The sequence below is a fragment of the Esox lucius genome, chromosome 15, assembly GCF_011004845.1.
Source record: "Esox lucius isolate fEsoLuc1 chromosome 15, fEsoLuc1.pri, whole genome shotgun sequence".
Classification (NCBI taxonomy): Eukaryota; Metazoa; Chordata; class Actinopteri; order Esociformes; family Esocidae; genus Esox; species Esox lucius.
The window spans coordinates 13,531,310-13,545,485 of NC_047583.1; the positions used below are offsets into that span (position 1 = coordinate 13,531,310).

Sequence of the window (14,176 nt, forward strand, 5' to 3'; positions counted from 1 at the left end):
CTTCCCTAGAGTTTCCTCTTTACTCACAGACTTTGACAATTGACAAGCATGTTTTTACATCTGTCTGTCTGCCTCTTTACCGAATGTTGGCATGTCCTAGACTAGAGTCCTAGACATCACCCTATAAAGACGTGTGATCATGGCTGTAGGGTGTGGTGAAGGGTGTGGTGAAGGGTGTTGTGAAGGGTGTGGTGAAGTGTGTGGTGCAGGGTGTGGTGCAGGGTGTGGTGCAGGGTGTGGTGAAGGGTGTGGTGCAGGGCGTGGTGAAGGGTGTGGTGCAGGGTGTGGTGAAGGTTGTGGTGCAGGGTGTGGTGCAGGGTGTGGTGAAGGGTGTGGTGAAGGGTGTGGTGCAGGGTGTGGTGAAGGTTGTGGTGCAGGGTGTGGTGAAGGGTGTGGTGAAGGGTGTGGTGCAGGGTGTGGTGCAGGGTGTGGTGAAGGTTGTGGTGCAGGGTGTGGTGCAGGGTGTGGTGAAGGTTGTGGTGCAGGGTGTGGTGAAGGGTGTTGTGCAGGGTGTGGTGACGGGTGTTGTGCAGGGTGTGGTGCAGGGTGTGGTGAAGGGGGTTGTGCAGGGTGTGGTGCAGGGTGTGGTGCAGGGTGTGGTGAAGGTTGTGGTGCAGGGTGTGGTGCAGGGTGTGGTGAAGGGTGTGGTGAAGGGTGTGGTGCAGGGTGTGGTGAAGGTTGTGGTGCAGGGTGTGGTGAAGGGTGTGGTGAAGGGTGTGGTGCAGGGTGTGGTGAAGGTTGTGGTGCAGGGTGTGGTGCAGGGTGTGGTGAAGGTTGTGGTGCAGGGTGTGGTGAAGGGTGTTGTGCAGGGTGTGGTGACGGGTGTTGTGCAGGGTGTGGTGCAGGGTGTGGTGAAGGGGGTTGTGCAGGGTGTGGTGCAGGGTGTGGGGAAGGGTGTGGTGCAGGGTGTGGTGCAGGGTGTGGTGAAGGTTGTGGTGCAGGGTGTGGTGAAGGTTGTGGTGCAGGGTGTGGTGAAGGGTGTGGTGCAGGGTGTGGTGAAGGGTGTGGTGCAGGGTGTGTTGAAGGTTGTGGTGCAGGGTGTGGTGAAGGTTGTGGTGCAGGGTGTGGTGAAGGGTGTGGTGCAGGGTGTGGTGAAGGGTGTGGTGCAGGGTGTGGTGAAGTGTGTGTTAAAGGGTGTGGTGGGGAGGTAGAGTTAACAGCAGAGAGCGAGCGGCAGGCAGCAGTTGTGAGGAGAATTACCTGCACAGAATCTTCACAAGCTGTCATTGGAGGAGGAAAGATCTGAGAAAAGCCTGTTCCACAGCCACTCTGCACCAGCACATTATCTTATCATTTTGACATCCTTCTTTCATGTTCATGTTTTCCTTGTAGACATCTGCCCAAGTCGATGAGACACAGTCATGATGGAATTAGAGGATCGGATTACAGCCACATCACCACGGTATGAAATGTGATCATCAAGAACTGGTCATAAGGTTGGACATACTTCATGATCTCCTGTCATGTTCTCTTGTAGTGCTACTACTCTGACAGGATGGACTCCAGATAATAACTCCGACTGTGTTGTCTTGCAGTACTACTACTCTGACAGGGTGTACTCTAGATAATAACTCCCACTGTGTTGTCTTGCAGTACTACTACTCTGACAGGGTGTACTCTAGATAATAACTCCCACTGTGTTGTCTTGCAGTACTACTACTCTGACAGGGTGTACTCTAGATAATAACTCCCACTGTGTTGTCTTGCAGTACTACTACTCTGACAGGGTGTACTCTAGATAATAACTCCCACTGTGTTTTCTTGCAGTACTACTACTCTGACAGGGTGTACTCTAGATAATAACTCCCACTGTGTTGTCTTGCAGTACTACTACTCTGACAGGGTGTACTCTAGATTATAACTTCCACTGTGTTGTCTTGCAGTACTACTACTCTGACAGGGTGTACTCTAGATAATAACTCCCACTGTGTTTTCTTGCAGTACTACTACTCTGTGAGGGTTTTCGCTGGTCAGGATCCAAACTGTGTATGGGTGGGCTGGGTAACCCCTGATTACCATTATTATAGCAACCACTTCAACCTCAGTAAGAACAGGACAGTGACGGTTACCCTGGGTGACGAGCGTGGGCGGGTCCACGAGAGGTAAGCATGTTGTTAAGGCAACCCCCATCCACACGTGGGTATGCATCGTAATGAACTGTGTCTCCTGGCCTCGTTTCCCTGGTTTCTCCTCCCATCCTCTCTCCTCCTTCCCCAGTGTGAGGAGGAGTAACTGCTACATGGTGTGGGGGGGTGACGTCACCAGCTCGGGCCACTCGTCCAGTCGCAGTAATGTGGATCTAGAGATAGGCTGTCTAATTGACCTGGCCACTGGCCTGGTGACCTTCAGTGCCAATGGGAAGGAGCTGGCCACTTCCTACCAGGTACCGCATAGCCAATTACAGCGTTTATCTCGGGTACAGTGTCTTTCATATCAACTCATCTACTCAGTCTGCCTTGTGCTGTTTCAGCCCAACACTATCTGTCCCATCGTGCAGTCTGCCTCTCATCAGACCTACACCATCTATTCTGTACACACAGATTTACCTGTCCTGATCGGTTCATTACTCATTGTGATAGTCAGTCTTCCCTGCCTCCAGCTCAGCAGCAGAGTAAGGGCTGTGCCAGCATTTAAACTAAATAACAACATCTCCCCATGGAAGGGCATGATCTTCTTAAGTCCTCCGCTTTGCAGAGACATGGCATGCTTTTAAACTGGTCTGAGTCCTCTAGCCAGCATCTTTCTAGTCTCAGTCAGCAATGTAAGCAACAATGCATAAAGACACAAACGCGCGTGCATGCGCGCGCGCATGCACGTGCACAGTCAGATACTGTAGCTCCAGAACATTATGCACTTTAATTGCTTTCACTTCCAATCTGCCCTCCATAGCAACTCTGTTACTGCAGTGTGGTCTCAATGAGCCTGTGCTTTCTGCAGCGTGTTGTTTTAATGCTGAGCTTTTTCTCCTCCAGGTGGAACCCAACACCAAGCTGTTTCCCTCCGTGTTCGTGCGACCGACCAGCCCCAGTCTCTTCCAGTTTGAGCTGGCCAAGATAAAGGTGGAGAAACCCCATTCAATCTGTCCCCCTTTGCGCTGCTCTACCGTCACTGTGTGTCACCGTGTCCGTCTGTGTGACCCCTACAGAACGCCATGCCCCTTTCGGCGGCCATTTTTAAGAGTGAACACCGGAACCCCGTGCCCCAGTGCCCTCCCAGGCTGGACGTCCAGACCATCACCTCAGTGCTGTGGAGCCGCATGCCCAACACCTTCCTGAAGGTGGAGACCTCCAGGGTCAGCGAGAGACACGGCTGGTTGGTCCAGTGTCTGGAGCCCCTGCAGATGCTGGCCGTCCACATACCCGAGGAGAACAGGTAGACGTTTCCGATGTGCACACAGATATAAGCAAAGCCCTCACGTGCACGCTTGACGACATCGACACTTCAGTATTGCCCCTGTCCGTGTTGAAACGGTGCTGCCCTGACTCCCGCTGACCTGGTCCTAGGTGTGTTGACGTGATGGAGCTTTCAGAGCAGGAGGACCTGAGGACCTTCCACTACCACACTCTGAAGCTCTACTGTGCCCTGTGCGCCCTGGGAAACACCCGCGTGGCCCACGCCCTCTGCTCGCACCTCGACCAGTCACAGTTGCTCTACACCATCGACAACCAGTATCTCTCAGGCGTACTGCGCGAGGGCTTCTACAACGTCCTCATCAGCGTTCACCTGGAGACGGCCAAGGAAGCCCGCCTCATGATGAACAACGAGTTCATCATCCCCGTCACCGAGGAGACGCGCAGCATCCGCCTGTTCTGTGATTCCTCTAAGCATCACTCCCCTCCCGGGGTGGACCTGAGCACCTCCCTGAAGCCCCGGCTCAACTTCTCCCCGCCCTGCTTCATCAGCACCAAGCGGGAGCCACACCTGTACAGTCCCCAGATCCCTGTGGACGTCCTCAAGGAGAAGGCCATCACCATGTTGACCGAAGCCGTGCAGGGTGGTGGGCACCACATCAGAGACCCTGTGGGGGGCAGTGTGGAGTACCAGTTTGTGCCCATACTAAGGCTGATCGGCACACTGCTCACCATGGGCGTGCTGGGCAGCCAGGACGTCAATAAGATCCTGCTGCTCATCGACCCCAACGTGTTCATGGAGCACCCTGAGGGGACGGTCGCCGCCGTGACGGAGGCCACAGAGAAGGAGGGGCTGACGGGCGCGGAGGAGAAGGCGGTGGAGGCCGGGGAGGAGGAGGTGGCCAAGGAGGCCAAGCAGCCAATGAAAGGGCTCCTGGAGAAGAGGCTTCCTGAGCCAGTCAAGCGACAGGTAACACAGCCACTGAGACTGAGCCACTGCAGCAGCCAGGTTTTTAATCACATGCTTTGCAAAATGCCCTGACATTTATGGTCCATTTCAAAGTCACTAAGCCATGTAATGTCTCTGTCAGTGCTTTCTCTTCTAATGACTTCACTCGTCGTATGTGTTATTAGTGTCTGTGTTGAAATCCCAGATGATTTTACACTACACACCTCTCTCTCTCTTTCTCTCCCTCTCTCTCTCTCTCTCTCTCTCTTTCTCTCCCTCTCTCTCTCTCTCTCTTTCTCTCTCTCTCCCTCTGTGTGTTTTTATTTCCTGTAGATGTGTGAGCTACTCCACTACTTCTGTGACTGTGAGCTGAAACATCGTATTGAGGCCATCGTGTCCTTCTCAGACAGCTTTGTCTCCAAGCTGCAGTACAATCAGAAGTTTAGGTACAACGAGCTCATGCTGGCACTCAACATGTCTGCGGCTGTCACCGCCAAGAAAACCAAGGAGTTCCGCTCCCCTCCCCAAGAACAGGTACACACTGAAGTAGAAATACCCCAAAAGACCTCCTAGTTATTCATGTGAAATGTGATGAGTCTAATAACTTCACAGGCTTTAGGACACAGGCTTTAGGATACGGGCTTTAGGGCACAGGCTTTAGGACACATTACATTAAACACAAGGTCCCTGGGCCGAACCAGGCCCACTGCACGTTTCTGTTAATGTTGGCGAAGTGGGATGCTCAGATAAAAGGCGAGCATTTGCAAGTGTCAATTTCAGCAGAAGTGCAGTGGCAGATTATGTGGATGAGCTACAGTAGCCATCGATCTACAAGGGCAGATCACTGAAAATGGAAATCCTTTGTCGTTTACTCACTGTTGATGATACCACTGATGTTACAGACCCTGTTCAATTGTGCATTTTCATCTCCAACTCATCCATTACAGAAGAGCTCTTGGGCGTTAAATCAATGCATGACACTACCAAGGGATTTTTTTAACCACTCGAACAATGTCTACATGACATGAAATTGCCATGAGATGAGCGGTGAGAAGAGCGAATTGGTGGGGAGGACGCAAGAGAAGATGTGGAGCCATTTCCCCAGCAAGCTGTTGGCATACCAATACAAAACAGTTGGCGCCGGGCGCCTTTTCGCTGTTATCCCAGAAACTATGGCATAGTTCTGCCTACATCTCACAGAGCACGTCTTATGGCCGCACAATTTCACTCCACTCTCAGAGTTGCAGCAGCAAGGTGACCCCAAAGAATAAACTTCTAAGAAAGGAGGCAAGTTGTTTTAAGTAGCAGTTAATAGGTAGGTTAAATAAGCATGCAAACCTGAGGAACCTCGAAATAGTTTAGTTGTTTGCTTTGAGTTATTCGGTGTTTGAAGTGGTATTACCTACTGTTCTAAGACATGGCTGTTACCCTGTGCGTTAGGCCTTTTTAAATGCTGACCACTTCAGGAGGGAGGATGGCAGACATCTGCTTGTGTTAACCTTGTTGCACTGGTATTAGATAGGAGAGTTGGCACATTAATACAGAACAGGTTGCGGCTGGGAATACTGTCATGAGTGAGTGCACACACACACACACACACACACACACACACACAAGGTTACATTGTTCTCATGAACCTTAGCGGGCACACTAAACTATAGATACTGTTAGTGGCAGCGTTCAGTAATTCTTCAATGTACATGGGTAATTGATTACTTCAAATTCTTTCTGGTTTTGAATCAGTGCTCTCCATTCATTGGTGAAGAGCACAGCTTGGCTAGCCTGGAGTGAGTGAGAGTGACTTAGTGGCTGTCTGTCTAACCGCTCCCCAAAGCCCTCAATTGGAGCAAACGCCTTCACTGGCCAGTCTCAAGGCTGTGGAAATCCATCCCTGTCTGCTGCTTCACTTTCACTTCCTGGGGATGGGGACACTGGCTTTACCTAGACCCCCCCCCCCCCCCCCCCCCCCCCCCCCCACCCTCCACTCGCCCTGCCTGACAGGAGGGAAGGACACCTCAGTCCCTCATTGCATCTTCACTTCAGGGTCACAGCTACCCGCTCTCTTCAGCACTTTTCACACACATTAATTAGGTTTTTTCTGTCACTACATGGTAGCTTGTTCAAATTTTCGATTTTCTGTGCGTAGGGCCATCCAATCACACGTTGTCACGTGCTTCATTAGCAACAGGTGTAGACTGAAAATGAAATGATTACTATATTTCCCAAAAATGCAGAGAGATTTAGGTGAAACTTTTAAAGAAAATGAATAACAGCATTTAGGAATAAGTGCCGAATTGAAATGATTTCTTTTTTTACCTGCATTGTGAAGAAAGCGGGGCATTACATCTGTGTTGTCTTAATGGCTGTCTGTTTGTGTATCATTGCAGATTAACATGCTGTTGAACTTCAGTATGGGGGAGGACTGCCCATGTCCAGAGGACATCCAGGAGGAGCTCTATGACTTCCACAATGAGCTGCGGCTGCACTGTGGTAAAGAACATCTGCTTTTATATTACCAGTCAGGGCCTGAAAATGATCAACAACATCCTGCCTAAGAAGGAAAATGAATGGCAGCATCACAGGGGCGTGTAGTGGAGAATCACACCTTAGAGATGCCCTCTACTAGGTCAATACAGTTACTCAGAGCAAATTGCATACAAATCCTTGTTCAAATAGACCTGGTGAGAACGTATCCATCAAGAGTTATTATAATTGTATTTTTCAGCTGACAAATTGTGTAATATAGTTTGTTTTCATCCTCTACCGTTGTAGATTTATGTTTGTTGTCTGAGTTCCCAGGTGTGTTTGAATTACAAGAGGGTATTGTAGTAAAAAAAATAAAAAAAATCCTGTTCAGTGTTACAGCTCACTGCCTCTCCAGATTGCACTGACATCTTGATGTTTTGTTAAATAATTTAAAAGAGTCTGTCCTGGAAGGTACTACCAATGTCATGTATTTTACAGTCTACTGAAGTACTCTGACCTGCACCAGCCCCTTAGAATGGAGACAGTTGAGAAATGGAAAGGAAAGAGAGAAATAACACTGTCCAAAGATAACCTGTTATGCTCCTGACATATGTGTCCAGATATACCCCTCTAGGAAAGAATATTGTTTCAGGAGTGGGATTCTAGTGTTCCTGTGCTGTGGTGGTTTGTGTAGGAATCCCAATGGAGGAAGAAGAAGAACAACAAGACACGTCTATTAAAGGCCGTCTGCTGGCCCTGGTCTATAAGATCAAAGGTCAACCTCTGAAGATGGAGGAGGAGCCAGCGGAGCATGAACAGCAAGCCCCCTGTAAGCACACACTATTATTATAATGCTCAATTCTAGAACTCTCCCAGAACCGGCAATAACAGGATCTAGGGAGTCGGATATTCACCTCATTTCAGGAGTCCCTGAAGACAATACAGTCCCTCAGTAATAACATGCTTGCTAACAGACTCTGTTTGTTAAAGGCTATGCTTATTTTTCCTCAAGTCTGTGTTTACTCAGTCTCCAGCTTACACAGGAGGATGGGGAAATTGGATGGAGCAGGGTAGCTGTTGAGTGGTGATAGTGGCACACAATCAGCGTTCCATTTGTCTGGCATGTTGCACAGAAACCGGTGGCAGTCGTTTCCATATCAATCTCTTTTTCAATTGTTTTATGGTAATGTGGAGTAGGAAGAGGATTGGCTGCTCTGCCTGGTTGTCACGGGGCTTTTTCCCTCAGTCCTCCTGGTCTTCTGCAATGAGAAAGAAGATTGGCATTCCTATAACTCTGTCTTCTTCATCCCGAGCATGCACGTAAACACACAAAAACACACACAAACACTCACAGGCAAACACACTCCAGGAACTGCCTGGCATTATTCAAGTACATCAATGTCAGGGGCTGCTAATTAATCCACTGATTAATTAATTCACTGATTAGCTCCATGCAAGACTCAGTAAAAACCCTCTTCCACTTTCCCTGCCTCCATGTCCTGCAGGATCAACCGCTGCCCCACTAAAGCAGTTTTGCTGAAACCATTTATTAAGTTTAATGATAATTGTTTTAACCTGTCGTGTCATAAATCAATACAAATCAGTAAAATACCAGTATTTCCCGAGTTCAAAATCCTCTCCGGTACATCAAGGAAAAAAACTGCAACACTTGCAGTTTGTAAATGTTTTATTTGCTCAAAGGCGAAGATGATGGCACTCTTCCTGTCCCCGAACCACCTCGCTGCCTGTAATAAAAGGGCTGATGGCATGGATTAGTGACCAACTAGCAGCAGCTAAATTTGAGCTTAGTTATGCAGCAGTGAACGCAAACAGTCAAAAGCAACCAGAGAGCATTTTCTTAGACTGCCCCGACATGAACCCCCATGATCTAACGAGTAGGCAAATATGAAAACTGAGGCTGTGTATTCCCCAGAAGACTAGTTAGAGGATCGTCAAGCCAGCTCTGGCTGTTCTCTTGAGACGTGATTGGTTCTATCCGTGCTGTGTAAAAGGAGTTCTCGGCTACTGCTCATACCAACTGAACAGGAAGTGTGGCGTGAGGATTGGAGGAGCGGAGGAAGGAAAGTGTTTATTGCGACAGTTGTTTGCGTCGACTAAAGTGGACACATCCCATTTACACCCTGTGTGTTTGCAACTTCATTCAACACCCACAATTCCCAGCGGTGTTGTTCTGAAAAAGTCCCACTAATCACCACCTGTGTGAAGCTATGCTGCTCCTACACCCCTTCTCCCCCCTCTTCTCTCTGCCGTGAAACAGTCCTCATTGCTGAAGGGTCCGATTACATTTAGCCAGGCGTTTTACAGGCCCTTCATCGTTCCACTCCCTCAGGTACTGTGTGCCACAACTGGAATGCTAGATTCTCTAATTGTTGTGGTCCAGGCCATCAAATGTTCTTCCACTAGGTCTCTGTGTGTCCCACATGCCTTCTGAAAAACTCCAGCTGAGATGCGGTTTGTTTTATTTTTGCCGCTCTCCCATAAAGGCAGCAGATGCAGTATGCAGAGTCTCCCAGCTCAGCCATGGAAAATTGGAACGTCTGTAGATTTGCCTTGATACCCAGTTTTTGAGACTGGCCTGTTTTTGCCAGATTCTCTGTTTTGCCTATTCTCTCCATTTTAATGGACTTCACTTTGCTCCAAAGGATATCCGATGTCTTGGAAGTCATATTATACAGTGGATATAAAGTCTACACACCCCTGTTAAAATGACAGGTTTTTGTGATGTAAAAGAATGAGACAAAGATAAATCATGTCAGAACTTTTTCCACATTTTATGTGACCTATAATGTGAACAATTCAATTGAAAAACAGACTGAAATCTTTGAGGGGGAAAAATATGGGAAAAAAGGATGACATAGCTTTCATACACACAATTTCTTACCTTTCCTTTTGAGAACAGACAGGGTTGTGAATGCAGAAGGCAGAAAGAGAGTGAGTGAGTAGCTACTTATTCCAAGTCCTATTTGTAGCACTTAACCAGGCATCTGATCTAAGTCTTCCGAGGGCTTTTATCACTCTTGCATGGTGACAAGTGGCATCAGCTAGTTCAGTCCCTTAACAGCAGTGTAATGGCTTCGTAAGCAGTGTAGGACTGAAGAACGCTGCTGTCTCAGGTCGAGCTCTGGTGATGGAGGAGTTCATTCTCTGTTCCGTTGTGTGTACACAAGGACATGCACCCATCAATACAATGTGTATAGTACCTACTTAGAAGCTTCTGTTCCATCTACTGTACGTGTGTATAATGCTGTAGTTCTTAACAGGATTATGTTAATACGTACAGTGCCACTACATGACAAACAAAGAGTGTGCGGAATGATTACAGTGTAAACGGAGGGAGGTAACTGGGCCCCCGTGTCTGTCCCCCCCCCCCCCCCCCGGTGCCTAGCCAACCTGAAAGAGCTCATCAGCCAGACCATGGTGAGCTGGGCTCAGGAGTGCCACATCCAGGATCCCGAGCTGGTCAGAGTGATGTTCAGCCTGCTTAGGAGACAGTACGACAGTATCGGTGAGCTGCTGAGGGCCATGAGGAAGAGCTACACCATCAGTGCTGGCTCCATAAAGGACACCATCAACCTGCTGGCCTCGCTGGGTCAGATCAGATCACTGCTCTCTGTACGAATGGGCAAAGAGGAGGAGAAGCTAATGATGGACGGGCTGGGGTAGGTTCCATTTCAGTGACACCATCGTCCTATACGCCGCCACAGTAGGTCACAATGACTCATTGTGTTCTGAATACATATACCTATTTTTGTGTTTCCATTTAGTGACATCATGAATAACAAGATATTTTACCAGCACCCCAACCTGATGCGCGTGCTGGGTATGCATGAGACGGTGATGGAGGTTATGGTCAACGTGCTTGGGGGAGGCAAGTCACAGGTACAGTACTGACAGACAGCACCGTTGTACAACTCCAGTGTCTACGTGTTCCACAGGTTCTAGAACCTGACATTGATGTGGACTGAGGTAGTGACGACCATTCAAGGCTTCATTAGCGTTCTTCTAGCAGCAGGATATAATGCTAGTAGCGCTAACGCAGATTTTCTTTTTCAAAATAAAAACCCTCATTGAAATATAGAAGTCAATATAGTTAACCATCTTGTCTGCCAATCTAGTCTGTCATTTTATGTTTAATGTCCGTTCCAATGTTGTTCTTGTCTGTTCTTTTATACAGACTAGATTGTTAACTATATTGCCTTAAATATTTCAACGATGGCCTTTATTGTAATACTACTGAGTGCTGCCAGCATCTTATCCTGCTGCTAATATAACACTAATGAAGCCTCGTTTGCCCATCACTAGGTTGAGGAGGTGCATTCGGGAGGGAAACGAGAATGGATTGGAGGATAGCAGGTCTGCAGCAGACTGAGGAGTTTGGCTTGGAGTGTCATCATTGTCCGTCCATGTCGGTTCGGACGTTCAGAGGATCCCCACACAATATAGAGGATGAGGGATATGATGCTGAATTGAGGAGGGGTGACAGTTTGGTTAGGTTTAAGTATGACTGAAAGGGGACTGAAAACAGGTGTGGAGGCTGATTGGCAATGAGTAACAGGCGAATGTCGAGGAGCTCCGTTCAAGGCAACTAGTTAAGGCATTTCACAAAGGACTGGAGGCTGATTACCAAAACGTATCAGCTGTTTCTTACTAGGCTTTGCTCGAGGCAGCTAGGTCATTGTTGTGTTCAAGTCTGTTCTGCTAAAGCCTAAATAACAGGTGTTCTTAATTTAATGACACATACATTTCTTTCGCTCTGATTTACAGACACGCATACAAAGCAAAATGCCTCCCACATTAAATTTGCAATTGTTGAAAATGTGTTTTGTATCTTTGTCAATTGAATGTCATGGCCTGTGCATTAATTAAAATCAGAATGGCATTGTTCAAGTCACGAGTGCGTCCCAAAGTTGACACATCCATAAAAACCCCCCCAGCCATCCTGTGGAAGTGAACCTCAGAGATTTGTCAGCAACACCGAGCAAGTGTGCATGGCGTATACGATTAGTATGGGGATTTGCAGTCCCTCCCTCATGCGTTGTTGCTCTTCCCTAACCCAGTTTTACAGGCCAAGGTGTGTGAGGCTGTTCTGTGGGTGGGTGGGTGGGGGAAGGAAACAGACTGAAGTAATGGTGACTCCCCCAACAGGTGCCTCTGCCAAGACACTGTGCTGGAGTAGGAAGGAAGGAGAACAAAGGAGGAGGAACTGTATGGCTGGCTTTTTTTAAGCAGTCATTAGTGAAGGGATTTATAGTAACACGCCTTGAGGAAGTGTTGTTTGACTCAACCCAAACTCGGAATAAAGTCTGTATTCACTGCCTCTGTCTGACTCTGTATCTGTCTCTCTCTGATGCTCCCGAGTTAAGCCTTTTTAGTTTCGACTGATTACCTGCTACTATTGCATAGCTGTCAGAATGTGTGCTGATTCTGTTTTGTACTGACACAATAACCCTGGTCTCTGTTTCCCTCTCAGGAGATTGCCTTCCCCAAGATGGTGGCAAGCTGCTGCCGCTTCTTGTGCTACTTCTGCCGGATCAGTCGTCAGAATCAGAAGGCCATGTTTGACCACCTCAGCTACCTTCTGGAAAACAGCAGTGTGGGGCTGGGTGGGTATATATAGAGAAATGACATGGTATAACTAACATCTCTGCATAGGGAAATCACATGGTTTAACCAGCATCTCTGCATAGGGAAATCACATGGTTTAACCAGCATCTCTGCATAGGGAAATCACATGGTTTAACCAGCATCTCTGCATAGGGAAATCACATGGTTTAACCAGCATCTCTGCATAGGGAAATCACATGGTTTAACCAGCATCTCTGCATAGGGAAATCACATGGTTTAACCAGCATCTCTGCATAGGGAAATCACAATGGTGTAACCAGCATCTCTGCATAGGGAAATCACATGGTTTAACCAGCATCTCTGCATAGGGAAATCACATGGTTTAACCAGCATCTCTGCATAGGGAAATCACATGGTTTAACCAGCATCTCTGCATAGGGAAATCACATGGTTTAACCAGCATCTCTGCATAGGGAAATCACATGGTTTAACCAGCATCTCTGCATAGGGAAATCACATGGTTTAACCAGCATCTCTGCATAGGGAAATCACATGGTTTAACCAGCATCTCTGCATAGGGAAATCACAATGGTGTAACCAGCATCTCTGCATAGGGAAATCACATGGTTTAACCAGCATCTCTGCATAGGGAAATCACATGGTTTAACCAGCATCTCTGCATAGGGAAATCACATGGTTTAACCAGCATCTCTGCATAGGGAAATCACATGGTTTAACCAGCATCTCTGCATAGGGAAATCACATGGTTTAACCAGCATCTCTGCATAGGGAAATCACATGGTTTAACCAGCATCTCTGCATAGGGAAATCACATGGTTTAACCAGCATCTCTGCATAGGGAAATCACAATGGTGTAACCAGCATCTCTGCATAGGGAAATCACATGGTTTAACCAGCATCTCTGCATAGGGAAATCACATGGTTTAACCAGCATCTCTGCATAGGGAAATCACATGGTTTAACCAGCATCTCTGCATAGGGAAATCACATGGTTTAACCAGCATCTCTGCATAGGGAAATCACATGGTTTAACCAGCATCTCTGCATAGGGAAATCACATGGTTTAACCAGCATCTCTGCATAGGGAAATCACATGGTTTAACCAGCATCTCTGCATAGGGAAATCACAATGGTGTAACCAGCATCTCTGCATAGGGAAATCACATGGTTTAACCAGCATCTCTGCATAGGGAAATCACATGGTTTAACCAGCATCTTGTTTCCTGTTTGCACGGCTGTCATTGTCATCAGGGCCTCAGGCTAGATCCTTGAGTCTACGTACATTAGACACACCTGAGGCACCTGAGTGTGTGTGTGTGTGTGTGTGTGTACATGCACGTGTGTGCTTGGTCGTCGAGCTGGTGTTGTTGGGGAAGAGGGTGAGTCATCGCACATTCTGTCAGGAGAGGTTGTGCAGGTTGAACACCGTGCTGTGACGGGGAGAGACTGCTTCTTTCCTGGACCAATTCCTTCTCTCTTTCACACACACACACACACACACACACATGTACATCATTAGAAAAATGAACCCATATGAAGCCTTTGAGTGTGATGTTAGCCTGAACCACATTTTTTTCATGTCTTTGAATATTTCTATTGATGAAACACAGTGAAATGTCCTGCAGTTTTAACAAGCTAGAATACATTTAATTAAACGACGGAAGCATAAGAGTATAGCCGCCAATAGGAGCCGATCACTCATCTGTTGAGGTATTCAGAGTTCCAGTGCAACTGGAGCCTTCTTCTGGGTTATGGTGAGTGTAATGCTGCCCCCTACTGTTGAGCTCAGGTTTCTGCCGCTGCC

At 47.7% G+C, this 14,176-nt stretch overlaps 1 protein-coding gene across 1 annotated transcript in view; it reads left to right on the plus strand.

Moving 5' to 3' along the window:
* The window catches only part of LOC105015717 (ryanodine receptor 3), a 113,040-nt gene that overhangs the window by 65,003 nt on the left and 33,861 nt on the right, over positions 1 to 14,176 (plus strand). Inside the window, exons 31-42 of the mRNA XM_020054320.2 lie at positions 1,333 to 1,402; positions 1,942 to 2,102; positions 2,218 to 2,383; positions 2,973 to 3,059; positions 3,146 to 3,372; positions 3,504 to 4,320; positions 4,633 to 4,833; positions 6,687 to 6,789; positions 7,460 to 7,594; positions 10,172 to 10,445; positions 10,551 to 10,665; positions 12,257 to 12,389. Coding sequence (XP_019909879.2) covers positions 1,333 to 1,402; positions 1,942 to 2,102; positions 2,218 to 2,383; positions 2,973 to 3,059; positions 3,146 to 3,372; positions 3,504 to 4,320; positions 4,633 to 4,833; positions 6,687 to 6,789; positions 7,460 to 7,594; positions 10,172 to 10,445; positions 10,551 to 10,665; positions 12,257 to 12,389 — 2,489 coding nt within the window. The remainder of the gene's footprint in view (positions 1 to 1,332; positions 1,403 to 1,941; positions 2,103 to 2,217; positions 2,384 to 2,972; positions 3,060 to 3,145; positions 3,373 to 3,503; positions 4,321 to 4,632; positions 4,834 to 6,686; positions 6,790 to 7,459; positions 7,595 to 10,171; positions 10,446 to 10,550; positions 10,666 to 12,256; positions 12,390 to 14,176) is intronic.